General features: G+C 41.7%; 1 protein-coding gene across 4 annotated transcripts in view; it reads left to right on the forward strand.

The window, feature by feature from the left end:
• Positions 1 to 25978, forward strand: part of LOC122562784 (solute carrier family 2, facilitated glucose transporter member 11-like) — a 48231-nt gene that overhangs the window by 5774 nt on the left and 16479 nt on the right. The window contains exons 1-8 of one of the 4 annotated variants that reach the window (XR_006315417.1): positions 198 to 1302; positions 4562 to 4660; positions 4766 to 4926; positions 5469 to 5593; positions 8135 to 8264; positions 11150 to 11298; positions 13912 to 14099; positions 16834 to 16944. Coding sequence is in view for 3 of the 4 variants with exons in the window: in XM_043715962.1 (XP_043571897.1) it covers positions 1138 to 1302; positions 4562 to 4660; positions 4766 to 4926; positions 5469 to 5593; positions 8135 to 8264; positions 11150 to 11298; positions 13912 to 14099; positions 16834 to 16944 (1128 nt within the window). In the remaining variant the exon portion in view is untranslated. Of the gene's footprint in view, positions 1 to 197; positions 1303 to 4561; positions 4661 to 4765; positions 4927 to 5468; positions 5594 to 8134; positions 8265 to 11149; positions 11299 to 13911; positions 14100 to 16833; positions 16945 to 25978 lie in introns of those variants that run through there. The other 3 variants (XM_043715963.1, XM_043715962.1, XM_043715964.1) reach the window with 3 other exon arrangements.

Raw genomic sequence — 25978 nt, forward strand, 5'->3', positions numbered from 1 at the left:
TATTTCCCAAGAGTAGGTCAAGTTTTGCACCTTCTCTAGTAGGTACATCCACACACTGAATCAGAAAATTGTCTTGTACACTATGGCAGTCCCAATCTATAATTCTATTAGATTTAAAATAGTGATGGAAAAGGACAGACCAGATCTAAAAGTTGAAGTTCTAAATTGGAGAAAGGCCAATTTTGTCGGTATTAGGCAAAAACTTTCGAAAGCTGATTGGGGGCAGATGTTCGCAGGTAAAGGGACGGCTGGAAAGCTGAGGGGGAGCCTGCCCAGGTAAACAAATGGCTGCCTTTCAGTCATTCATTGATCAATTGGACTTTAGTAGGGTATAAGTGGGATTTACACCCATCTGGAGCAGGAAGTCCCACTTCAGCGAGATGCTGGCCAATTGGGTGACTGGCAGCTCTGGCGTCCTATGTATGCCAGGCTGTAATGGTGATCACTGCTGACACTACAGTCAGACCCCAATGGAAACATCAATGGAGCTGAACCCTAATTGGGTCAATATCACCAGGGTGAGGCTGGACCCAGTGAGAAGGGTGATGAGCCAGTTTAAATTGAGCATATGTAGATATGGGGTGGGCATTGGGAGAAAGGGAGGTGTTGGGTAAAGGAGAAGTTGTGAAATTGGGGGTTTAGTCTAATTGGTACAGGGGATTCCCATTTATCTCCACATCTTGGCTGGCACCAATGAAAGCTCCTGTGCTTCCTCCATGCTATGGATCTCCCCTGCTACAGGTATAAAACACTGGAGACTATTAATTGGCCACTTAAGGGCTTCAATAAACCCAAGCTGGCAAGCCACTTGACATTTGGACCACCCCCAGTAAAGTTTCATCTAAGTCGAGGCAGTGGGAAGGCCACATGCTGGATTTTACAAACACCCACCCACCAGTGGGATGTCTAAACTCCAGTCACATAGAACCTGAGCGGAACAATAAAAATTGTACTGAGTAGAACTAAAGAAGGCTGACATTGAACTTGGCAGTGGGGAATGTTAATTGTCATCTATGAGACTAATCCTGACTGTTGTTCAGATCTCACTGCATTCAATGTGGATTGCTTCATGGTGGTCAAATGTTCTCTTGATGTCAAAGGTTGTATTCTCACATCTCTTAGAAATCTGAAAACCAGATGTTTTGTAAAACTAATGTGGAGAAAGTGAGGACTGCAGATGCTGGAGATCAGAATCGAGAGTGTGTTGCTGGGAAAGCACAGCAGGTCAGGCAGCATCCGAGGAGCAGGAGAATCGATGTTTCGGGCATAAGCCCTTCCTCACCAAAACCAATGTGGGAACAGGTTGGGCTACTGACACAGGACTTATTATAAGCACTTTTTAAATGCAAACAAAGAGGATTGATAAGGTCCTGGGGAGTGAACAAAGAGACCTTCTAGTGCAGGTTCATAGTTCCTTGAAAGTGGAGTTGCAGGTAGATAGGAGAGTGAAGAAGGTGTTTGATATGCTTTCCTTTATTGGTGGAGGCTGGTACAGTTGCAAATTTAAAAAGGTATCTGGATGGACATCTGATCAGGAAGGATATGGGCCAAATGTTGACAAATGGGACTAGATTAATTTAGGATACCTGGTCGGCATGGACAAGTTGGATCAAAGGGTCTATTTCCATCCTGTATATCTCTATGATTCTAAGTGCTTGCTGTTTACTCTGCTTACATCGTATGTTTTGTTAGGCTTCAGCTTCAGAAAATAGTCACATCTTTGCTCGCTGAGATGTTCAATACTGTGTTTGAGGTCTGACAGGAAGGATAGGATAATTTTTTTATTCAAGCATAGGATCTGGGTGTCTCTGCCTAGACCAGCATTTATTTCCCCATCCCTAATTGCCCAGAGGACCGTTAAGAGACACCCACATTGCCGTGGGTCTGGAATCACATACAGACTAGATCAGGTAAGGATGGCAGATTTCCTTCTCTGAAGGACGTTTGGGAACCAGATGGGTTTTTCTGATAATTGGTCATCATTAGACCCTTAATTCCAGACTCTATATTGAATTCAAATTCCACCACCTGCAATAGCAGGATTTGAGCCTAGGTCCCCAGAACATTAGCTGAGTTTTTGGATTAATAGTCTAGCAATAATACCACAAAGCCATTGCCTCCCCTGAACAGTAACTTTAACCATAGCTTCCCATCTCTGGACTGTTAAGGCCAGTTTTGTGATTCCAGCAAAATCTGAGCCTGAACGTTACTTACTCTCTTAAGCCAGAAGGATGGGTGTGATGAGATGACTGTCACCATATTTATGAAGTTAGTTTAATTGAATAATTCGTGAAAGCCCTCAGCACAGTTTTGGCCTTGTGCTAGAAACAGACCAAAAAGAGCTGGCAAACCTTGCCAGAAACTCAAAAGAAAAGTGTGCTTAAGGTCAGTGGCTACATACAGAGGAAAGAACAAAATGCCAGGCAGGCTGAAGTGAAAGGAAATACAAATTGGACATATGAAATGGATTCTCTGGAAGGAGATGTTGTGGCAATAAATATTTAGCAAGATATCCATATTCCTGTACCAGTTAGGTGCAAAGAAGTTTGTATTGCTTGTCATTTCAGGGCACGACCTACAATGATCTAAATTAACTTAGTCTGTCAGAGGTGAAGCCAGGCTCAACAACCTGTTCAGTATTTAAACTTCTTAGGAACTCTGATATGTGGGGAGTGTTTTGTTGAGTTGTTGACTCCTTTGCACAGGAGAAGTAATGTCATATTGGGGTTCTCCTCTTTTCATGTTGGAAGTTCAGTTGAAAATTGTGATTTATGCCATTTCCCTGCCAGTGCTGCCAATTTGTCATCTTTTTTCTGAACCAAGGGACCTGGATTTGATTCCACCCTTGGGCAACTGTGTAGAGTTTACACATCCTCCCCATGTCTGCATGGGTTTCCTCCAGGTGCTCTCGTTTCCACCCACAGTCCAAAGATGTGCAGGTTAGGTGGATTGGCCATACTAACTTGCCCATAGTGTCCAGGGATGTGCAGACTAGATGGATTAGCCATGGGAAATGCTGGGTTATAGGGATAGGTCTGGGCAGGATGTTGTTTGGAGGGAAGTTATGAACTCAATGGGTCAAATGGCTTGCTTTCACACTGTAGGGATTCTATGATATAGTGGGAGACTTGAAGAGAATCTCTGTGAAATATCTGCAAATGAGACTTCTTTGTCATATTTCATACATTGAAGGAATGTAGACTGATTTTGTATCAAGTCATTGGGACTACCTGTGTTTTGTAATGGCTTCATATCATTGTGACCTTCATACTGCTTCTGAGCAATCGCATTACAAAGTGACAGAGTATACAACGTTTGTGAGAAGATTTGTAGCTCGGGTGCTCGTTGCTGTGGTTCTGTTCGCCGAGCTGGAAGTTTTTGTTGCACCTTGTATAGGTGTTCCTCTTCCTCTTTTTGCAGTTCTGGTGTGCTGCAGTGTGTTGTGGCTCTTTTGAATAGTGTCTTGATGCAACTTCGTTTGTGTGTGTTGGGGTGGTTGCTTTCATAGTTCAGGACTTGGTCTGTGTGTGTGGCTTTCCTGTATACCTTTCTGGTGAATTCTCCGTTTGGTGTTCTCTGTACCATCACGACTGGAATGGGAGTTGGTTGTCCTTTTCTTCTTCTCTCGTGAATCGGATTCCTGTGAGTGTGGCGTTGATGATCCGGTGTGTGTTCTCTATTTCTGTGTTTTTAATGATTACAACGGTGTCATCAACGTATCTGACCCAGAGTTTGGATTGATTTGTGGTAAGACTGTTTGTTCTAACCTTTGCATTACTGCTTCTGCTATGAGTCCTGAGATCGGTGAGCCCATGAGTGTTCCGTTGATTTGTTCGTATATCTGGTTGTTGAATGTGAAGTGTGTTGTGAGGCACAAGTCCAGTAGTTTAAGTATGCCGTCTTTGTTGATGGGTTCAACGTCCTGTTGTCTGTTATGTCTGTTCAACAGGTTGGCTATTGTTTCTCTGGCTAGGGCTTTGTCAATAGACGTGAACAGTGCCGTTACGTCGAATGAGACCATGGTTTCCTCCTTGTCTATGTGTGTATTTCTGATGATGTCCAAGAATTCCAGTGTTGATTGTATAGATTGTCTGGATCCGCTGACCAGGTGTTTCAGTTTCTGCTGTAGTTCTTTAGCCAGTTTGGCAATTGGAATATTGGAACCTCCACCTCACTAGCTCAAAGGCTTTCCCATCCTGCCCATTTGGGTTTCTGAAACAAAACAGCAACCATAAGGCAGACTGTTGAAATAAACTGAGTTGAAAATAAGTTGGAATGAAAGCAAAATCAGCATGATCACTGCCATGGAACAGAACCAAAAATATTACTAATAATAAAAAAAGTGATCTTTGTTGTGACCAAGGTCAGAGCCCAGTGTACAAATTGCTGCACCTCTTGCATCAAAAGATTGAACGACTTCCAAAGAAATGGATCTGAAATACTTTGGGGCACACTGAGAATGTGATGTGCTCTGTATAAGTGCGAACTCATTTTAAAAAAATTTGATACAGATAGATGTTGCAGAAAAGTAACCGTTTCTATTTCCTTTGTGTCCTTGTAGCTGCAGATCAGATATCTCCTCCTGACTATCTTCGCTGCTTGTATTGGTGGCACCTTCCAATACGGGTTTAACCTGACAATCATCAATGCACCAACAACTGTGAGTCCAGAGCAATGGTCAACTCAAAAAGGTTAGATGCTTCCATATCGGTCAAGGCACAATTAAAACTAAATTTGTATTTTATTTCTATCATCAAAATGACAGTTTATCCAAAGTTTTATCAATGAGACTTGGATTGAGCGCTATGGCACAACACTGGAGAGCTGGGTCATCACACTGCTCTGGACCTTTATCGTGGCTGGTTATTCCATTGGAGGATTGGTCGGGGCACTTATTGCTGGACCCATGGCCGTAAGGTTTGGAAGGTATGAACTACACCAGGAAATGTTTGGTGTAAACCAATATTGGCTGTTAACGTCAAGAGGTGTATCAGAACTTACATAAATCACAGTTAATAAAATCTCAACAGGTCTGTCTAAGATTAGAGACAATGAGTTGACACTTTCTCACACATTAATTCCCTTTCATCTAGGTGATGAAAACTGCTTCTGAGTCAAACCAGCTGCATGGTTAAATGTACAACTGCCTCCATGATTTGCAGATGTCCTAAATACCCTCCTATCTCATCATCCACCCCCTCCAATGAAAAAGGTTGAAGACTGGTGTGGGGATGGGACTTCCCAAAAAAAGACGACCAGTGCTAAAATATCTGCAGTGAGGATGCTACCACATTAATCATTTATAGGAATTATGGATAGTTAGGAAAAGTACAACTTTTTTGCTATGACTGGGAACATTCTTGTGAAAAGTCTTGCGGGAGAAAATTACAATGGCCGTAATTGCCATTACATGGGGGCACTCCCAGCACATTTTATTGACAAACTTTCTTCATTGTGTTTTCTTTCAGGAGAAATTCACTTTTGCTAAGCAATATTTTCATACTCATTGGGGCTTTGCTAATGGTTCTGAGCAGAACAGCAACATGCTTTGAGTTGATCATAGTCGGGAGGTTCTTTTATGGAGTAAACTCAGGTAACAGTTTTAATGAATTCAGATGCAGAATTTGGATTTGGGGAGGGCACAAAATGGAAGGTATAGAATTGGCTGCCATAGTTTATTCCTGCCTGGAATACCTGCTACCCAAATGCACACTAACAGATGCACACCCTGTCTGATATACACACTGCCCAATATAGAACACTAATATATTTCCTTCCTGATGTACACCCCACCTGATATACTTCATGCCCACTGTCCTAGAAGTGTTATGGTGCAGAAGGAGGCCATTTTGTCTGCACTGGCTCTGCAAACGAGCATCATGACTTAGTGCCATTCCCTTATTTCTGGTGTTTCTCAGTTTATTTCAAGCATAGCTATTTCTTTAAGAAGATACACTTGTCTAATTTACAGCAATTTTAAGAGAACACCTAATACAGTTTCAACCAATGAACCTATTGAGAAAAAGTGAAAAGGGAAGCACTTCCTCCCTACCATTCACCAAGCTCCTGAGTTAGCACACTTTACTTGTGGCAGTAAACCTCAGTAAAATCACCTCTTTCCTCCACTGCATTGAATTCTCTCATTGAATCAAATTCTAGATGTACCCACTTGGTCTCTGATTATCTCAGGTGAAGTCTCTCTCACACTGGCTGTGTACTCTTACTACTTACCTGACCTGTAACCCACCCTCTGTCTTATATACAGCCACCCATTAAACATCATGCCTCATATACACGCTGCCCAGTATACATCCCATCTGACATACTCCATGCCCAATATATAAACTGACCAATATACACTTTTCTCAATATCCACTCTGACTGATAAACACACTGCCCAATACGCACAATGCCTAATGCATTCCCTGCCCCATATGTATCCTGCTCAATATATACCCTACTCAATATTCACTTTACCTACTGAACTCCCTACCCAGTATACTTCCCACTTATTATATACCTGACCCGATATACACAGTATCATTATACACACGCCCAATATATACCCGCTTGATATACACAAAGGCCATATACACCTGCTTGATATATTCTCTGTCTGATATACACATTGCCCAAAATGCATCCAACCTAATATGTTCCCTGACCAATATAGATACTGAATTATGTATATCCTTTCTGTAATCCCTGTTCAATATGCATCCTGGCAAATATACATCCTGTTCAATTATGCTGTGCCCAATACTGTCCCCAACTGATAGGCTCACTGACCAAAATAACTCCAATATTCTCGCCCAACCACTATACTCCCCTAGCACAGTACCACCAACTGTACTCCCCCAACCAGTGTTCCTTCCATCTAATATACTCCTAATCTGATGTTCTTTTTAACTAAACCTTTAGTATTCTGGTGTAAAACCACTTTATAGGGCTCCTTGTCAAGTTTGGCTTAATAATGCTCTTGGAAAGCAGGTTATGTTTAATTATGTTAAAAATATTGTAAAAATTCCACTCGTTGCTGTTGCAGTGCAATGTTGTGCTGTGACTGCCACACTGCGAGATCTAAGTATAACAGTTGTAGCAATGTCGAGTGTGTGAGGTTGTGGTGAGTCCAGGAGTGGGGCTGCTTAGCTAGGACAGTGAGGTGGTGAGCGAAACAGGTATGGTGAATGGAGAAATGTGTGACACAAGTGGTTCACTTATAAGGACATGTATGGTAAAAATGCACTCATTGAGCTTGACCAGTTGTGTGAGATAATTGAACTACTTTGCAGCACTGGATTCAAGCTCTTGTTTAAGCACACTATGACCTGTAGATCTTTGTTTGCTATGATCTGCCTGTACGGCTTGCAAAACAAAGTGTTTGACTGTATTTAGGTTTATATGACTACGATAAACCAAATCAAATGAAAAAAAAAGACTGTTGGCATTAACAGTGAAGAGTATCTCTGTAACGTCTATCTGAAAGTTCACTGGCCACCTTACAGTTGGGAACCTCTCTCTTTCTGTCAGCCTCTTGCACCAACCTTTCCAGCGCAGCACAGGAGTGCCTAGGGTCACACTGTCTGGATTATTACTGCAGTTCCAATTCTTCCGTCTGCTTAGAAACTCCTCAGGCAGTTCCAGCTGCTTCTGCAGCAACAGCATGACCACATGTAAGAAATGCAGACTAACTTTAAGTACAACACACTTGCTTTAAATGAAATAAAAACACAAGATACTTGAGATACTTAACAGATCTGTGGAGAGACAAACGGTCAACATCTTAGATTGATGATCTTTCATTGGAAATATTGGTGTGAGTCTAAAACAAGATTGGATGCCTTCCTGACATATCCATGCTATGTCTTTAAGTAAGAAGGCAGCACAAATTGCTATTCCAGATCGTGGGCCAATCATACCCAATATAGTCACCATACCAGGTTACCTGCTCAATCCAATTTCCTGTGCTGTGATTCTCCATTGTTAATTTCCAAGCTAAATGCGAATCTGTCATAAAGTACCTTGAAAGCAAACGTACAGGTTGAATCGCAGTGTTGCATGTATTCAATGAGTACAGATTAGAAAAGAATGGTTGATCTGTAACGGTGTGATGTATCTTTCCTTTTGCTCTGAGGTGTGGGATTGAACATTAACCCCATGTATCTTGGTGAGAGTGCACCAAAGGAAATCCGGGGCATGGTGGCCTTGTCATTTGCTCCGTTCACTGCAGCTGGATTAGTGCTCGGCCAAACCATTGGACTCAGGTGAGTGCTGTGTTTCACAATAGCTCTACAATGCCCGTGAGTCAAGGCACGGAAATAATTCTCATCGTGGGCTCATCTTAAGATTTCTCCAGGGTACTTCTCTAATTTCCGGGGCCTACCTTTTGGTTTTCAGGAGCTCCTTTTTCATTCTCTCTAATTCCTTCATTGCATGATGCAGTCACATAATATATTGACCTTCTGTAGTTGTGTTGATGTGTGGATTATTTGGACTCAGAAACAGATTGGAAGAAATTATCAATATCCTAAATAATTATGATTGCTCAATTAAAAATGAAAACATAACGCTGAAAGAAAGCATTGATTTCCTAGATGCCACAGTGCTCCTTGTAGTTTCTAACTCCTCCTTTTGGTTTCCCTCTCATTCCTATCTACCGTCTTGCTGTCACTCTCTCTCTCCCATATTCCCTGTTAATCTCCCTTTCTCTCCCACCACCTTCCCTTGTAGCTGTCTTCTCTCTCTCTCTTTCTCTCTCACACACGCTCCCCCTTTATAGATTCCCTGTCATACCTCCCCTCTCTAATGGCCTCCCTTTTATACCCTCACTCTGTAGCAGTCTCCCTCCACCTCCCTTGCAACCTCCCTCCACCCTCCGAACACCCACTGAAAATTAAAGTTTCTTCCTCTCACCTCTCTGCCATTGAGCCCTCACAGTGTAATCTACCATGACCTGTTCCCATATATCATTCTATGGTCAGGGAGGCAATGGTCTAGTGGCATTATTGCTAGACTATTAATTCCTGAAATGTCTGGGGTCATGGGTTCAAATGCTGCTATAGCAGATGGTGGAATTTAAATTCCATAAAGAATGTGGAATTAGGTGTCTAATGATGACTGTGAGACCATTATTGTATTGTTGGGAAAAAACCCAGCTGGATCACCAATGTCCTTTAGGGAAGGAAATCTGCCTTCCTTGTCTGGTCTGCTTTTACATGTGACTCCAGACCCACAGTGATGCAGTTGAGTCTTATCTACCCTCTGGGCAATAAGTGCTGGCCTAGCCAGAGATGCTCTCATCCCATGAATGTATTAATAAAAATCAGGGGAAGGGGAAATGACTGAGTCATTCGGTTTGGTGTCGAGCTAAGACCGTTGTAAGTATCTTCCTTTTTCTAGCTGCAGGTTAAGCCATGTCCTGGATGGTATCTAGAAGAACATTGCTTGTGCATATAACCAGTTCAAAAAAGGAGAAACGGTTATTAACATTCTCTCATGCCACCACAAAATTGTAATTTAGAACGCGGCACGTTTTTACATTACATATGCATTCTTCCTATTACTACACTATCATTTGGTGCATCTTGGGGGCAGTTGTAACTCTGTCTTGGTAGAGTGTTACGAGCTGAGGACAAGGACAATGGTGGCTTTTGGCTTCTCTATTCTGAACCGGTCAGCCCCAGAAAAGATTTTCTGCAGATTGTGTCACCACTGCAATTGCATGGGTGGCATTCTCCTGCAAGTAAGACTTCATGAGTCTACCAGATTGTTGTAAAAGATTCTCTGGTTCACTAATATCCTCTAGGCAAGGCCACCTGCCACGTTTACCTGATCTGGTCTACATGTGACTGCAGGGCTACAGCAATCTGATTGATTATAAGCCCCAGTGTAGTAGGAGACGATTATGTTACTGAGCTAGCAATCCAGACGCCTGGACCAGCACTCTGATAACATGAATATGTATCCCATCACAGAAATCATTTAAATTTGGACTGTATAACAAAACACCAACTTTGTTGATCATGAAATGACACAAAATCCACCCGGTTCATTAATTAAGCAAATTCACTGACCGTAACAGGCCTGGTCTACATGTGACTCCACAAACACAACTGTGGGCTTGATTCTCGACAGTCTTTTGAAATTGCCAAACCATCCGTTCAGTTGTATTAAGTCACTGCAATAACGTCTAAAGAGTATAAAATCTGATGGACAATACAACATCCAGCTAAGCATCAGACGCAACAAATCCCTCGGTCTAGCTAACTTTGACTTCCTCTTCACCGACATCTGGAGACTTGTGATAATATTGAGAGAGCTCTCCAATGGACTACTTAAATAATAACCTGGCAGTCATACTTGCTAAATAATCCCTAACGTCACAGGCTCCTCCTCCACAATCCCTGAGTATTCCCTGGCCCATTGGCTGGACAGACCCACCTGATGGTGGTGGCACTGTTGATAGGGTGTGGTACTATTGCACCACACTGAATGAAGCACTTCAAGGTCGCAGCTTAAACCTCATCAAGGGCAAATAGGGGTGAGTAATAAATGCCAGCTGTGCCCATATTTCATGAACAAAAAGAAAATCTCTGATTATATCACAGGAGCTGGATCTGATGGCCTGTCCTCTGTACTTCTTCAAAGCCTTCGCTCACCCAATACCAATTTCCTTGAAAGTGGGGGCTTGTTAGCTAGTCATTGAATTCTGTAAACCTTCCTTCCCCAGTGTCAAATTCACTTCTGACATTGTCTGGGTAATGCATGGAGAGTCAGGCACTCAAGAAAAGATGAACTGTAATAGATATTTTCCCTGGCTTGCTCTCACAAGGTTGCTTATACGGCAAATAATTTCTAGTTTGCAGATTAACAATTTTGATGCAAATAAACCTATCAATAAACCTTAGTTAATAACTGGGAAATGTTCAGTCCGTATATATTTTTGTATATATGTGACATGTATACATTCTACTTTAAAATAATTATTTAGAATGTGAACATCATTGGCAGGAGAGATATATTAACATTTTCCCTTCACAGATCTCCATTCACTGCTAATCCTTTGCCTGCTGTATGAATATATTGTTTGCATTGCTAATGCAATGTGTATTGATAAAGAGATGAAACAATTTCACAACACTAATTGCAGGGAGATCTTGGGCAATGAAGACTTGTGGCCTCTACTGCTGGCATCCAGTGCAGCTCCAGCTATAATCCAACTCATGACTCTGCCATGGTGTCCAGAAAGCCCCAGGTACTTGCTGATTGACAGGGAGGACAAGAACATGTGCATGAAGGGTAAGTGGTTGGGAGAGGGGAAGATAAATTCATTTGTCCATTGGTTCAGGGATTGTGGGGATAGCTCCAACAGGAGTTACACCAAGTTGCTCTGTTCCTCCATTCGCACACTCTTCACATCATAGTGACACAGCTTTATTTATTTTTATAATTATGGTTTGTGAAGAGATTTTTATTTTGTTTATCTGCCTGCAATAGATAATGAAGATGGTACTTGCTTTCCAGTAATTGAGAGGAAAGAAAATCAATCACTTCATTGTCTGAATACACCGGCGGCACGGTGGCACAGCAGTTAGCACTGCTACCTCATAGCGCCAGAGACCTGGGTTCAATTCCTGCCTGAGGCAACTCTCTGTGTGGAGATTGCACATTCTCCCTGTGTCTGCGTGGGTTTGCTCTGGTTTCCTCCTACAATCCAAAATGTGCAGATTAGGTGAATTGGCCGTTCTAAATTGCCTGTAGGGGGTGGGTTGTGGGTCAGTGTGGACTTGTTGGGCCGAAGGGCCTGTTTCCACACTGTAAGTAATCTAATCTAAAATCTCTGTGGGAATCTTTATGAAAATAAATCACTTCATTGTCTGAATACACCTCTGTGGGAATCTTTCAGAATTTCTTCACTGAAATTATGCTGTCCATTTCTATTCCTCCTGTCATAGAACAACCTCCAAATCTTCATGATAAACCGTGTTGGATATCTGCTAATCCAACTAACATAGTGGGGACAATCAGTTAATGGGCACTGTAAGAAATCTGAAATGTTTTATCCAAGCTTAAATTAATATTATTTTTCTCAATCAATTAGTTAGGTAGAAATATATTTACAAGGATGTTGCCAGGGTTAGAGGGTTTGAGCTATAGGGAGAGGCTGAACAGCCTGGGGTGTTTTCCCTGGAGCGTCGGAGGCTGAGGGGTGACCTTATAGAGATTTACAAAATTATGAGGGGCATGGATAGGGTAAATAGACAAAGTCTTTTCCCTGGGTTGGGGAGTCCAGAATTAGAGGGCATAGGTTTAGGGTGAGAGGGGAAAGTTATAAAAGAGACGTAAGGGGCAACTTTTTCACGCAGAGGGTGGTACGTCTACGGAATGAGCTGTCAGAGGAAGTGGTAGAGGCTAGTACAATTGCAATACTTAAAAGGCATCTGGATGGGTATATGAATAGGAAGGGTTTGGAGGGATATGGGCCGGTGCTGACAGATGGGACTAGATTGGGTTGGGATATCTGGTCAACATGGACGGGTTGGACCGAAGGGTCTGTTTCCATGCTGTACATCTCTATGACTCTATAAATCATAGATATCCCAATGCAGTTTGGAGCAGGATCAGCTTCTCACGTCTGCTCTACCATTCCAGATCATGGCCAATCATCTACCTCATGCCGTTTTTCCATGCCATCACCATATCACTTAGTGTGCGTAGTACCTAGCAGTCTATTGGACATACTCAATAAGTGAGCTTGCACAGTTCTTTGATATAGAGAATGCCAAAAATTCATTACCCTCTGGCTGAAGATATTCCTCCTTATCTCAGTTTGAAATGGCTTGCCCTTTGTTTTGAGACTGTATTCTAGACCCTTCAGCAGGGGAACATCCTGTCAGGATCCGCTGTGTCTACCTGTTTAGAATTTGTTACGTTTAAGTGAGATCAACTCTCATTCTTCTTAACGTTAGATTAATCCAACTCTTAATCTAAAATAATACCATAACAATGATTCAGTTGCTTTTTAGATAGTTTGCGGGGTTGGAGGGTTTGAACTACAGGGAGAGACTGAATAGGCTGGGGCTGTTTTCCCTGAGCGTCGGAGGCTGAAGGGTGACCTTATAGAGGTTTATAAAATCACAAGAGACATGGACGGGGTGAACAGCCAAGGGCGTTTTCCAAAACTAGAGGGCAAAGGTTTAAGGTGAATGGGGGAAGATTGAAAATGGACCTAAGGGGCAATGCTTTCACGCAGAGGGTGGTGCGTATATAGAATGAGTTGCTAGAGGAAGTGGTGGAGGCTGGTACAATTACAACATTTCAAAGGCATCTGGAATAGGAAGTGTTTAGAGCCCACCCCCCTCGCATTTATCTCTCCACCCCGGAGGCTCCCTGCCTTCATTCCTAATGAAGAGCTTTTGCCTGAAATGTCAATTTTCCTGCTCCTCGGATGCTGCCTGACCTGCTGTGCTTTTCCAGCACCACTCTAATCTAGACTCTGATCTCCAGCATCTGCAGTCCTCACTTTTGCCTAGTGTTTAGAGGGGTATGAGCCACATGCTGGCAATTGGGATGAAATTCATTTAGGATATCTGGTTGGCATGGATGGGTTGGATCGAAGGTTCTGATTCCATGCTGTACATCTCTATGACTCTATGACTTGAAGGAGGAAGCAAGTAACCGAATTCATCTACAGGTATTTTGCATGAATGCTCCAATGCCTTTAATTGGGAGCTTTGTGAACATCCAGACATGTAAATATGCTTGATTCCAGTCACTACCTCATCAGCCAACCTCTTTCAAATCCTTTCACGGTTGAACAGGAGCATTCTAAGAAAGGTTATCTATTCTAATTAGAGTGGAATAATATGGTCTCATTGACTCTCTGCTAACCCCAACTTTCCATTTCTTTAGCATTGAGGAAATTACGTGGAGAGATCAATTTCAATGCCGAAATGGATGAAATGCTAGAGGAGCAAAAAGCGCTTGAAGGTCAAAGATCAAAGAAATTGTGGGATCTGTTCCGAGACCGCTCTGTCCAACGGCAATTGATCATCACGTTTGTGCTGGGTAGTGCCATGCAGTTATGTGGGAATGATGCTGTAAGTAAGTCTGAGGTCCACTGGAGAATTACCTAAAATGGCCCCATTTTAATTTTTTTCTTTAATTGTGAATCAAAATGTAAAAACAAAGGCCTGTTTTAAAACCAAGGCCTGTGGAAAGAATTGCTGCACTTTTGAAATCAAGTTATTGGAACTCATTTGAGTTTAGTATGCACTGTTGCTTTGCAAGATGTCAGGAAGGTCAGATAGATTGTAGTGGCACCAGGATGTGTGAGCTGTGAGATTCGGCCAGCAACAGGTTGCTGACTGGTTTGTCAAATTGTGACCAGCTGTGGATGCCAAAGGTCATTAGTCTGGTAACAGCTGTCTGAGTGAACAGTATAGAGGCAGAAGGTTTCTAGACTGGAAGAAGCGGGTATGTTTCTATAGTTCTGCAATAAAAGTACCTAAGCCATTTATTTTCTCCCATCAATTGCTGCAAAACCTGCTGACTTTAACCAGTAACTCAAAGACTTTATAATTAATATGCCTCCTGCAAAGAAGTGAAAGAATCTGGAGCAGAAGATCAGAAAACAGAAGGTCATGGTAAGCAAAAACATTGAATCCTGAGGATTCACGCTTTTGAAGTGTGTTTCCCAGTACTATTTTTCTCCACCCATAACACCAATGTACTTGTACATGCCTGGGTGTTAGAGGGGTTTTAAAAAGGGGACAGAGCTCCAACTAGTAGAGTTTTATGTTGAAAATTCATAGCTTTGTTTGTTTGTGGCCAGGATTTATTTATTTGGTGGTAACTAATGGTTCTTGTTAGGTACAGGAGCCTGGCCAGAGTTTTCTGTTAACCTGATTCCAGTAAACAGGCAAATTGAGGACATTGCATAATACAATTAAATCATTATCTTTTCTGGCAACACCAGTACTGGGGATTAGCAAACAGAGAAATTTCCCAAATTTCCCATAATAATGAAACACTATCTCACTGTACTAATGTACACCTCCATCTGAATATGCTCATCAGTTGGGGTTTTCTGGATGCTGAAAGACTGTGTTGTGTTTTTGCCTTGTCTCTGCATTTCATCATCAGGTGCTCACTGTCTATCCAACAGTTGGTCATGGTAAAAGACAAATGTTGCACAAAAGCTAGTAGGAAGTACTAGATTCCTGTGTTTATTTAATAATATGCATACGACCCTGTGTGTAACAAAATGATCATAAAAGTGCTCTTTCTTTCAAGTGTTCTTGCCATTACTCCCTCACTGCTTTCATTGAATTGTAGAATCCATACAGGTCATTTGATCCATTGTGTCTGCACTGACTCTCTGGTGAGCATCGTCCTATCCCTGTAACCCCCCATTTACCATTGTTAACCCACCAAGCCGACACACGAGCCAATTTAGCATGGCGAATCCACCAAACCTACATATCTTTGGATTCTAAGAGGAAACCCACACAGACAGTGGGAGAATGTACAAACTCCACACAGACAGTTATTCAAGGCTGGAATTGAACCCAGATACCTGGCACTGTGAGGCAGCAGTGCTAGTCACTGGGCCATCCTTTCTTGGATTTCCTGCTGACTTCTTGTTAACTTCACCCATAAGTTGTTCTCCGGTGTCAAGTTCCCAGCCTAACTGTTAACTCTGTGCAGAATCGAGTTCAAGCAATGCCAGGCATGAGGGAAGTGGTGGTGGTTGGGGGTGGGGTGGGTGTGGGAGGTGGAAAGTCTTCTCTCCCACAGATTCACGGGTGGCATGGTGGCACAGTGGTCAGCACTGCTGCCTCACAGCACCAATTCCCGCCTCAGGCGACTGACTGTGTGGAGTTTGCACATTCTCCCCGTGTCTGCGTGGGTTTCCTCCGGGTGCTCCGGTTTCCTCCCACAGTCCAAAGATGTGCAGGTCAGGTGAATTGGCCATGCTAAATTGCCCGTAGTGTTAGGTAAGGGGTAAATGTAGGGGTATGGGTGGGTTGCGCTTCGGCGGGTCGGTGTGGACTTGTTGGGCCAAAGGGCCTGTTTCCACACTGTAAGTAATCTAATCTAATTGGGTGGCCTGGCTTTCTGGAGTCTGGAAAGTGGAACAGCGTGGGAATCGTTTCGAGTGGGGGGCCTGAAACAGAGCAGGGTCTTAAGTTTCCACAGTACCCAAAGCTGAGTCAGTTAATTAAGCATTGACTACTTGTGGATGAGCCAGCAGCCCACTGGTAGACCTTTGGGAGGCATTGTAGACCTGGGGAAATAATGAATGCAAAAGGTATTTTTAAATGTCAGTGGATTTGAGGAGAATGTGTTTTGAATGACTCATTAATATGTCTAATCAACTTCCTGCTGTCAGCTGGTGGAGTTCCTGTGTTGGGCCCTTCCTGTGCCAACACTAAATATAAAGCAATTCATTTACTTATGAAAATTAGATGGAGATATTCCCACACACTAATGGCCACCATGCCTGCTCTGGTGAGCTCCATTAAACTCCTCCCTCTGTGCATCTAAGCACATTTACAGAATAGCTTTACCTTTTTAAGCCTTGTTATAAGTAAGCAATTGGGTATGCACTATTTCAATATGTAGAAGCAACCACCACATTGTAGGAAAAGCTGATTTTGTACAGAAGACCTTTATAGAATAAGATATTTAATTAATGTATGCATGTGAGTTCATCGTTAGGCTCCAAATTTTATTTACACTTTATCTACTGATTACAAGTTTTCTGTATTAATAGAGCCTCGCTATATTTTGTTGGACTCGAGAAATTTTGACACCTTTTCTTTCCACCAGACATATACATATGCTGTGTATATATTTAATGCTGCTGGAATTCCTAAAGAAAAGATTCAATATGCCACAATTGGAACAGGGTGCTGTGAGTTTACCACTTCACTAACAAGTGTACGTATTGTTTTAATTCCTATTGTGCTCCACAGTGAAACAATTTCTGTCTGATTTCTTCATTTTGTTTAGTTGGGTATCATTCACTTATTTTCAACGTCTGATGTTCCCTTTTCTCCCCACCAGAATCAAACGTATTGATCTGCATTCAGCTTCTTTGATTTTGACTCATGATCAGTTGGTGTATCTAATACTGTGAAACTTAGAATTACTCGAGTCTCCTGTCCCTTCTCAGAGTCTAAACGGTAATACACAATTGAAAATATGTTATCTTATGGATAATGTGCAAGGTAATGTGGTGGTTCTCAAACTAGAGTCTGTTGATTTCTGAGAATCTGTAGAGGTTCTATGGACCTTGTAAAGAGACTGGGATCAAGTGCAGCCACCACATGAGCAACACAGTGTGATTCACCTAGGAGGAACGCACACAAGGAGAGACAGATAATGCAGTGAGAAACAGACACACCTATCCCACTGATTTATGCAAGTAAATAACCATTTTTCTAAATTCATTATTCAACATAGTATGAAAGCGCTGCATGTAAACAATCATATAGTGTCATAATTAAATGGGACTACTGATCAATTTGAATTCCATTTTAACCAGATAAAGTTTGAGAGTCTCTGCCTATAGCTCAAACCCTCCAACCCTGGCAGCATCCTTGTAAATCTTTTGTGAATCCTTTCAAGTTTAACAACATCTTTCCGATAGCAGGGAGACCAGAATTGAACACAGTATTCCAGAAGTGGCCTAACTAATGTCCTGAACAGTATTATGACATGGGGTAAACTCTCCTGCTTAATTTAAAACTAGCAACACAGAAAAGATCTATCTTGTGCAGTAGTCTGTGAAAATTCGATAGGCCAAGAACTAGTTAAAGTAAAAATTAACAAGTTTAATTCTTAAAGTATAACAGAGAATACTTAACTAACAACTATTAACAAGTCCTTACTCTAACCTATCTTTTACCTTCCCTTATATACTAGTCCGATAAAACTCCAAATTACAATTTACAAAATAAAACTTCTTACCTCAATACCAGGCAGCTTTCAGTTCTTCTATGTGGATATTCCTGTGTCCTATTTTCTTCTTCTTAGGGATTCTGCTTCACAGGTTACTGATCGATAAAGGGACTTTTCAGAGAACTATTTTTCAGGCCGTCTTTTTACATGCTGGTAGTTTGGCAGTTCTCCGATCAACTGTTCAATTTTCCCCAGTCTAGTACCCCCAAAGCATCGGATTGTATCATTGGCTTTTAAGATTGTCAATTTACTAAATTCAAACTGGATTGGAGTTTGGTATTTTTGGGGGTATAATTTAAACTGATTAGCCTAATTCAAATCTGTTTTGTTGTTTCCAGGCAACCAGCTACCCTAGCTACCCCAGTAGCTGGAGTTCATGTTACATTGTATCTTATTGAGAACACTTGGTGCTGTCACTGCGAGCTTTTAAGTCTCTTAAAGGTACAGTACACCCACATCTTCATAATAACAGCCACAACATGACATCCCAACTCTTATACAGTACTCTGTTAACTGACAAATTAAGGCGAGCATACCAAATGCCTTCTTCACCAATACTTGTGACTCTACACTCAAGGAACTATCCACCTACACTCCAAGGTCTCTTTGTTCAGCACACTCCCAGGGCCTACCATTAAGTGTATAAGTCCCGCCCTGATTTGCCCTTCCAAAATGCAGTGCCTCACATTTATCTAAATTAAACTCCATTTGCCACTCCTCAGCCCAGTGGCTCATCTGATTAAGATCCCGTTGGACTCTAAGGTAACCTTCTTCACTGTCCACTACACCTCCAATTTTGGTGTCATCTGCAAAAACACTAACCATTTCTCCTATATTCACATCAAATCCTTTACATAAATGACAAAAAAGCAGTGGACCCAGCATCAATCCTTGTGGCACACACTTGGTCACAGGCAGGGCATGATTGGCATGGGTACTGGAAGAATTCTGAGCAATTGGACTTATACATTTTATGGTAAGGTCTTGGAGAGTGTTGCTGAACAAAGAGACCTTCGAGTGCAGGTTCATAGCTCTTTGAAAGTGGAATCAGAGGTAGATAGGATAGTGAAGAAAGCATTTGGTATGCTTGCCTTTATTGGTCAGAGCACTGAGTATAGGCATTGGGAGGTCATGTTGCAGCTGTACAGGACATTGGCTAGGCCACTTTTGGAATAATGTGTGCAATTCTGGTCTCCTTGCTTTGGGAAGGATGTTGTAAAACTTGAAAGGGTTCAGAAAAGATTTACAAGGATGTTGCCAGGGTTGGAGGATTTGAACTACAAGGAGAGGCTGAATAGGCTGAGGTTGTTTTCCCAGGAGCATCGGAGGCTGAGGGGTGACCTTATAGAGAATTATAAAATCATGAGGGGCATGGATAGGATAAATAGACACAGTCTTTTCCCTGGGATATGGAAGTCTAGAGCTAAAGGGTATACGTTTAGGGCGAGAGGGAAAATATTTAAAAGGAACCTAAGGGGCAACTTTTTCACACAGAGGGTAGTACGTGTATGGAATGAGATGCCAGAGAAAGTGGTGGCGGCTGGTACAATTACAGCATTTAAAAGGCATCTGGATGGGTATCTGAATAGGAAGGGTTTAGAGGGATATGGGCCAAATGCTGGCAAATGGTACAAGATTAACTTAGGATATCTGGTTGGCATGGACGATTTAGACTGAATATAAGAAAATAAGAGAGTGAAGTGTAAGGTTAAGGGTAGCCATGGGGATCAGAATGGGTGTAGTGGAAAGAACAGGAATATGAAGGAAGATTGTGTAAAGAGCCAATCTTCACAGGTGGTACTGAAGAATGGAAGGGAGTTCCAGATGAAAGAGGAAGGCCATCCACATTGATGGTGGAAAAGGTGGAGAGAAGGAGGGTAGAGAGCAGCCAAGTTAAATGACTACTTCTCTCTGAATTCACAAAACAAGACTTCATGGAGAATGTACAGTTCATATGAGAGGGGTCCAAACATCCAGCTTAGCAAAATGAAACAGTAATTGAAAAATACTGTTGCACAAGCACTCAGGTCTAAGCACTGAAGGGTTCCACTCACTGAACAATAACAGTGAATAAGCTCTAAATCCTAACATCAACATCCCAACCATTCATTGAACTGCAGAGGGTATCTAAGACTCACCAACCATTATGATGGTGGTAGGGGAGGTGGTTATCCTACATGTAGCTCCGCAGTAGCATTCCTAACCCATGTACCTGAACATTAAAAATGGGGGGATGAAACTATTATGCAGGCTGTTGATTCTAAGTTGGTAGATCTGCATTGCAGGGGATAACAGAGGTCACCAAGAGTCAGATTGAGCTAATTGTAGCATGCATGGAAAGTAAAGAGATCTTGCATGACAGAATGAGGAAAAGGAAGTCATGCGTCATGGAAGATGCACCTCACCCTGAAGAGATGGGTGCAAGCTTTTGCCAAATGCATGTGCAGCCTGAGAGAGACCCAAAAAGCATCACGACTGTGTCAAGATCTCAAATGGAAAGCAACTATCTCATTCCTGCTGTTTCTTTACAGATTAACACTTTCATGATAGATCTTTGACTAATTAACTGTAGCAGCTGCACTGGCATTACTGAGGTTAAGGAGGGTGGGGAAAGGTAGGAGGAATGGCCAGTGCCAATAGAACCAGAGACATGAAGCTCACCAGGGGCCATTGTGGGTGAGCATGCAGTGCCTGGAAACAGGAACCACTGTCTTCAGTACAGCTGATCAGTGTACTGAGGCAGGATAGGTGTGGCCACTACCTACGGATGATTAAGACGTAGTGCTGAGACCTATTTGCATGACTAAGGATGCTGTCACTTATATCTGCTACTTTGTACAGGCAGATCTGTGGGTTACTGGCTTCAGACACAACCCGTGGCACTAAAGATCACAGCAGCCTTAAACTGCCTTGCCCTTGGCCCCTCTCAAACTTCATCAGGGGGCATTTGTGGCATCTCCCAATTAGTAGCCCACAAGTGAGTTCACCATTACACTTTACAAGAAAGCACTCCCCTTTGTCCAGTTCATCGTGGACCCAGAGAGCCAAGGTGCCCAGATCTGCAGATTTTGCAGCTGTCTCTGGGTTCTCTCAGGTGTAAGGAGCCATCGATTGCCGTGAACTCAGAACTCCAAGGCATCATCCAGCCAGATGCTTGAACAGAAAGAGACTTTACTCCCTCAATGCCCAGTTTGTTTGTGATCCCCACAGACATCAATTCCTGGAAGTATATGCTTCCTATCCATTTTGCACAACTCCCTGGTTCCTCAACTATTGCTACCTTCACCATATTGTTATGACACAGAGGTTGAACCTCTCTGTCAATTAAAACCAAATGCCCAGAAAAGTTTACCTTGCTTCGTAATCTGTTAAAATCTGAGTGAACAATAGAGAACTCCTAAGTTCCACTATTTAAAGAAAAAAAATATTTTCCTAACTCTAATAGTGAACACTAAACAAAAGCTATTCACAAATCCAAGCCCCATTTTCTTTATTACTTACTGTCAGACCTCAATTGTATAAAAATGCTGTTCCAATTATCAACCATTACATTGACTTAATCTCAAGTCCATTCGGTCTCTGTCTTCTCCGCTGTCTTCAATCTTCTGTCTGCTGATCTCCCAGGTCATCTTCTTCTTACTGCAAGTATGTTTTACAGGAAAAGGTACCTTTTTGATAGAAAGTGTCTTCTAATTTCTTTGAGAGCAAGATATTACATGTGCAGTTAGCTCTCCAGCTCTAAGGCAGCTCTCTGCTGATCGGTGGCAGTTGCTCTCTGACCAAATTTTCAAAATGCTTTGGTTTTATACCCCATCATCATTATTTTCATTGGTCCGATATTGTCAAAACAATAAACTTAACCTCGATTGGGATTTAGTATCATGAGCATAATTTAAAGTAATTGGTTAAATTTGAATTGTTGTCAAAATAGCAACCTAAACTCGGGGTATTCATTTAACAGCCAACTGTTACATGTATTTATTTTGGAACAACCCGTTTCCCAGCCTTTCCATTTGGGCAGCTAAGCCTGCACTTTAAGTTTACTTCAATATTCAGAAAACACTCTCTATTTTAAAGTGAACATACACTCATTCGACTTTGTGACTATATCATCTCCATGGCTGTGGCATGGAGAACCAAAAGGTATAGTGCACAAAACTCAGACAGAGGCTGATTAAAATAAAATCAGGGGATGTCAGCTTTGCTACTGTTGCTCATCCCTAATTGACCTGAAGAAGGTGATGGCGCTGATTATACATTCACGGGAGCCATCATTGAACAGAGAATTGACCTTCTGAAACTGTGCTTCTATCGCCTGGACTGCACAGCTGGAACACTTCAGTTCTTGGCTGGACAAGGTCTTCAAATTAGTGACTGTTCAGTGCGCCCTGCACAATTTAGCTCTACGATGGGGTGAGAATTTAAAAGATGGGGAGATGGACCAGCCACCTGACTACAGATGAGAAGAAAGGGGAAATCTGACAGCGATGCTGAGAGAGGCAACAGCGATGTTGAGGATGCTGAAGAAGTCCGTACAGTAGCGAGACAAGACAGATATGTCCGAGAAACCCTGATAGTGGCTAGATTTGAGGGTGATTAGCTTTGCATTAACGTGTGAGCAATCAGCACTAGAAGCCAATTATGGCACAGAGATATTCCTGCCATCAAGGAATTGCTCGCTTTAAATCTAAATGTGAAAATACTTTATTTGCAATTAATTGAAACTTAATTCATTCCCTTGACACCAATAACCTCCTGTTCAATTTCCTAGACAGAATTTGTTTGGAATAATTACAGAGTATGCGCTTCTAAGACTCAAACCTCAGTGAGTTACAGGCATTCTTCCATGAGACAGCATAAATGGTTAGAAGCTTTAAGAGATTGAAAGTGACCACAGAACTGTCATACAACATGTTATAATTGTGTCAAATGTCTCGCTGTGCAGAAAGTTGAAATCCAGGTGCTCAAAGTGATATCAGAGTTGTTTAATCTTTCTTTTCATACTGCCATTTCCTGGTGCCATCTTGGCAGTAAAACTTGAGGGCATTGTAGCACTGTGGTAGTGTCCCTACCTTTACGTCGTAAGGCCTGGATTCAAGAGCTACCTACTCCAGAGTTGTGTGATAACATCACTGAAGGATTCATTGGAAAATATAAAAAAATTGTAGAGTGGGTATATAATCGGCTAATGAAGTTCAGCACAGATCAAAGTAAGGTAGTACAGTTTGGTCGGAAGAATAGTGAGGTCAGTTATTACTTGGAAAAGTCCAAGATGAAGTGAGGTAGGAAATAAAGGTCATTGGAGTACAAAAAGCACTAATTATAGAAAGTTGCACCACAGGTTAGTAAAGTTACAAACCAAGTTTGATGCCAGGCTTTATTTCTAATGGGACAAAACTAAAAAGTCAGGAAGTTGTCCCAAACCTGCAGCCAATCTTATAACAACTTAAGTGTTGCTCTAATTGTAATATCATAAAAAAAGGATGTTGGACCACTGAAGAGGGTGCAGTGGAGATCAACAGGAATGATACTAAAAATGTGTGGGTATACATTTCAACGGAAGATTAAGATGCTGGCTGTCTATTCTTGATAAAAAGAAGGCTGCAGGGTGAATCAATAGAGGTATTTAAAATCATGAGAGGTTTGGATAACATGGATATAGAAATAATTATTTCTGTTGGGGGAAACAGCATAAGTAGAGACCATCAATATAATCAAATGCACTGTATGGTATGTGTATACTTTAGTGTATATGCATATTTATTCTGTGGTTGTACCATCCTATATAAAAAAAGGCCACCTTTTCGTCCTTTTGATTATATCTTATGCCCATCCATGATGTTTTGATGACTGATACAGCTGCTCAAGTGTCTTTGGGGTTCCATTGTTTTCCAACTTTTCATGATTTAGGTAGTATCATATTCTGTCCATTGAAATTAGATAATATCATATTCGTACGCATTGAAATCTATTTGCCTCAGTTTTGCGCTTTCACTTAACCAATATTTCTTTGTAAAGTTATGCTTCAATGTATTGCTTACAAGGCTACTGATCTTTGAGTCATTGATAAATATGAAGCTTTTTATTCCATCATTTATAAATACAATGAATCACTGATGACCCACAACAGATTGCTGCAGGAAGGCGCCAGTAATGTCCAGTCAATTAGATTACCTGAACATCATCCTTACTCTTTGTCTCCAGATGATCAGCCAATTATTGAATGGAACAGGTCAACAATTTCTTGCAATACTTTCAACTTCAACAATAGCTAACAGTCGCTTTCAATACACTTTATCCAGTACCTGCTGTTTAAATGCTACCCAGGGACATTTCACTGTCCTACTTTATGGTACCTCATTCAAAAATGTAATCAAGTTCATTTGGCATCACATACTCTTCAGTAATACATTTCTAATTAAGTAAGGGGATGGCTTAGTGGATTTATCGCTGGACCAATCAATCCAGTAGTTCCAGTAATGACCAGAGGTCCCAGGTTCAAAGTCTGCTATGGGAAAAACTCATTAATTCAATTGAACTGAATTCAACAACAATCTGGAATTAAGAATGTAATGATAACTAAGAAACCATTGTCAGGTGAAACCATCTGGTTCATTAATGCCCTTTACAAAAGGAAACTGCCATCCTTATCTGGTCAGGTTTACATATGACTCCATACCCACAATTTGGTCAACTCTTAACAACCCTCTGGGCAATCAGGGCTAAGATCAATTGAATGAATAAAAAAACTATACTGAAACTGTCTATGATTTAATATTGAGCAAGTGGCCCAAATAGATTATGAATCACATTAAGTTTCAGAATCATAACTCAACTGCATGATGACATGTCATGAAGTTTAGAATAGATTGCACATTGAAGTCTGTGTTCTGCTATTATCTAACTGGTGTAAGAGTTTTGAAAAAATATATTTTTATTGAAAATAAAGAAAATGTTTTGGCTATTAGAACAAATACTAAACAAAACAATTCGAAACAATACAAAGGAACCCACTAATTACATAAGTAAATAATAACTAATAACTAACTAATAAGTAATGACAGTAATAATAATAATACCACTCAATGAAACAAAGTAAAAGCCCTTGACCATCGAGAGCATAAGTTTATATATATCCATGTGTTTGTAGTTCCTTCTGTCTGGATACCAGATTCATTAAACAGAATCGTCATGGCCATGTAAAGGCCCTTATTAGTACGGCAGACACATCTGTACCCAAGTAGTCCAGAAAGGGCCGCCATGTCTTACAAAAATTCTCAGTTTTATGGTGCACCATACTTGTAAGGAAGCCCAAAGAGATGTGTTCCATGGCTAGCTTATGCCATCCCGTCAGTCCTGGGGTTTTTTCGGACACCCACCCTAACTGAATGTTCTTCTGCAAAAAGTGAGGATACTGAAAAGCCTTTTTTTGATGCATGATTAATGGAAGTAGATTATCCAGGCCAAGAAGAAGAGTCACCGGTTCCATCTCCACCTCTATCCCCAAGATCCCCTCTATTTCACCTACCACAGCTCTCCAATATGCCCACAGCCTGTGGCAGGACCAGAGACGATGAGTGAGTATGTTCACACTCATCTTGCAATTAGGACACATTGGAGATGCTCCCGCTTTAAATTTTGAAGGCGGCCTGGAGCCAAGTGGACCCTCTGGAGAATCTTCAATTGCTGGGCCTGTTACAAATGGAGATCCTCCTGGCTTTTTCCCAGATATCCTCCCATACTTTAGAAGAGATCTCAACGTCAAGCTCTCTCTCCCATACCTTACAGAGCCATTCGGTCTCGTCCGAGGGGCCCTCTCCCAATGGGTGATAGACATTGCATTCAGAAAATGTGTTCTCAGCACTCTGCACCCACTGCTCCATGTCAGATCTATAAGAATCAGTTCGGCATGGTGGCACAGTGGTTAGCACTGCTGCCTCAGAGTGCCAGAGACCTGGGTTCAATTCCTGCCTCAGGCGACTGGCTGTATGGAGTTTGCATATTCTCCCTA

Source organism: Chiloscyllium plagiosum, chromosome 25 (genome assembly GCF_004010195.1).
Source record: "Chiloscyllium plagiosum isolate BGI_BamShark_2017 chromosome 25, ASM401019v2, whole genome shotgun sequence".
Taxonomy (NCBI): Eukaryota; Metazoa; Chordata; class Chondrichthyes; order Orectolobiformes; family Hemiscylliidae; genus Chiloscyllium; species Chiloscyllium plagiosum.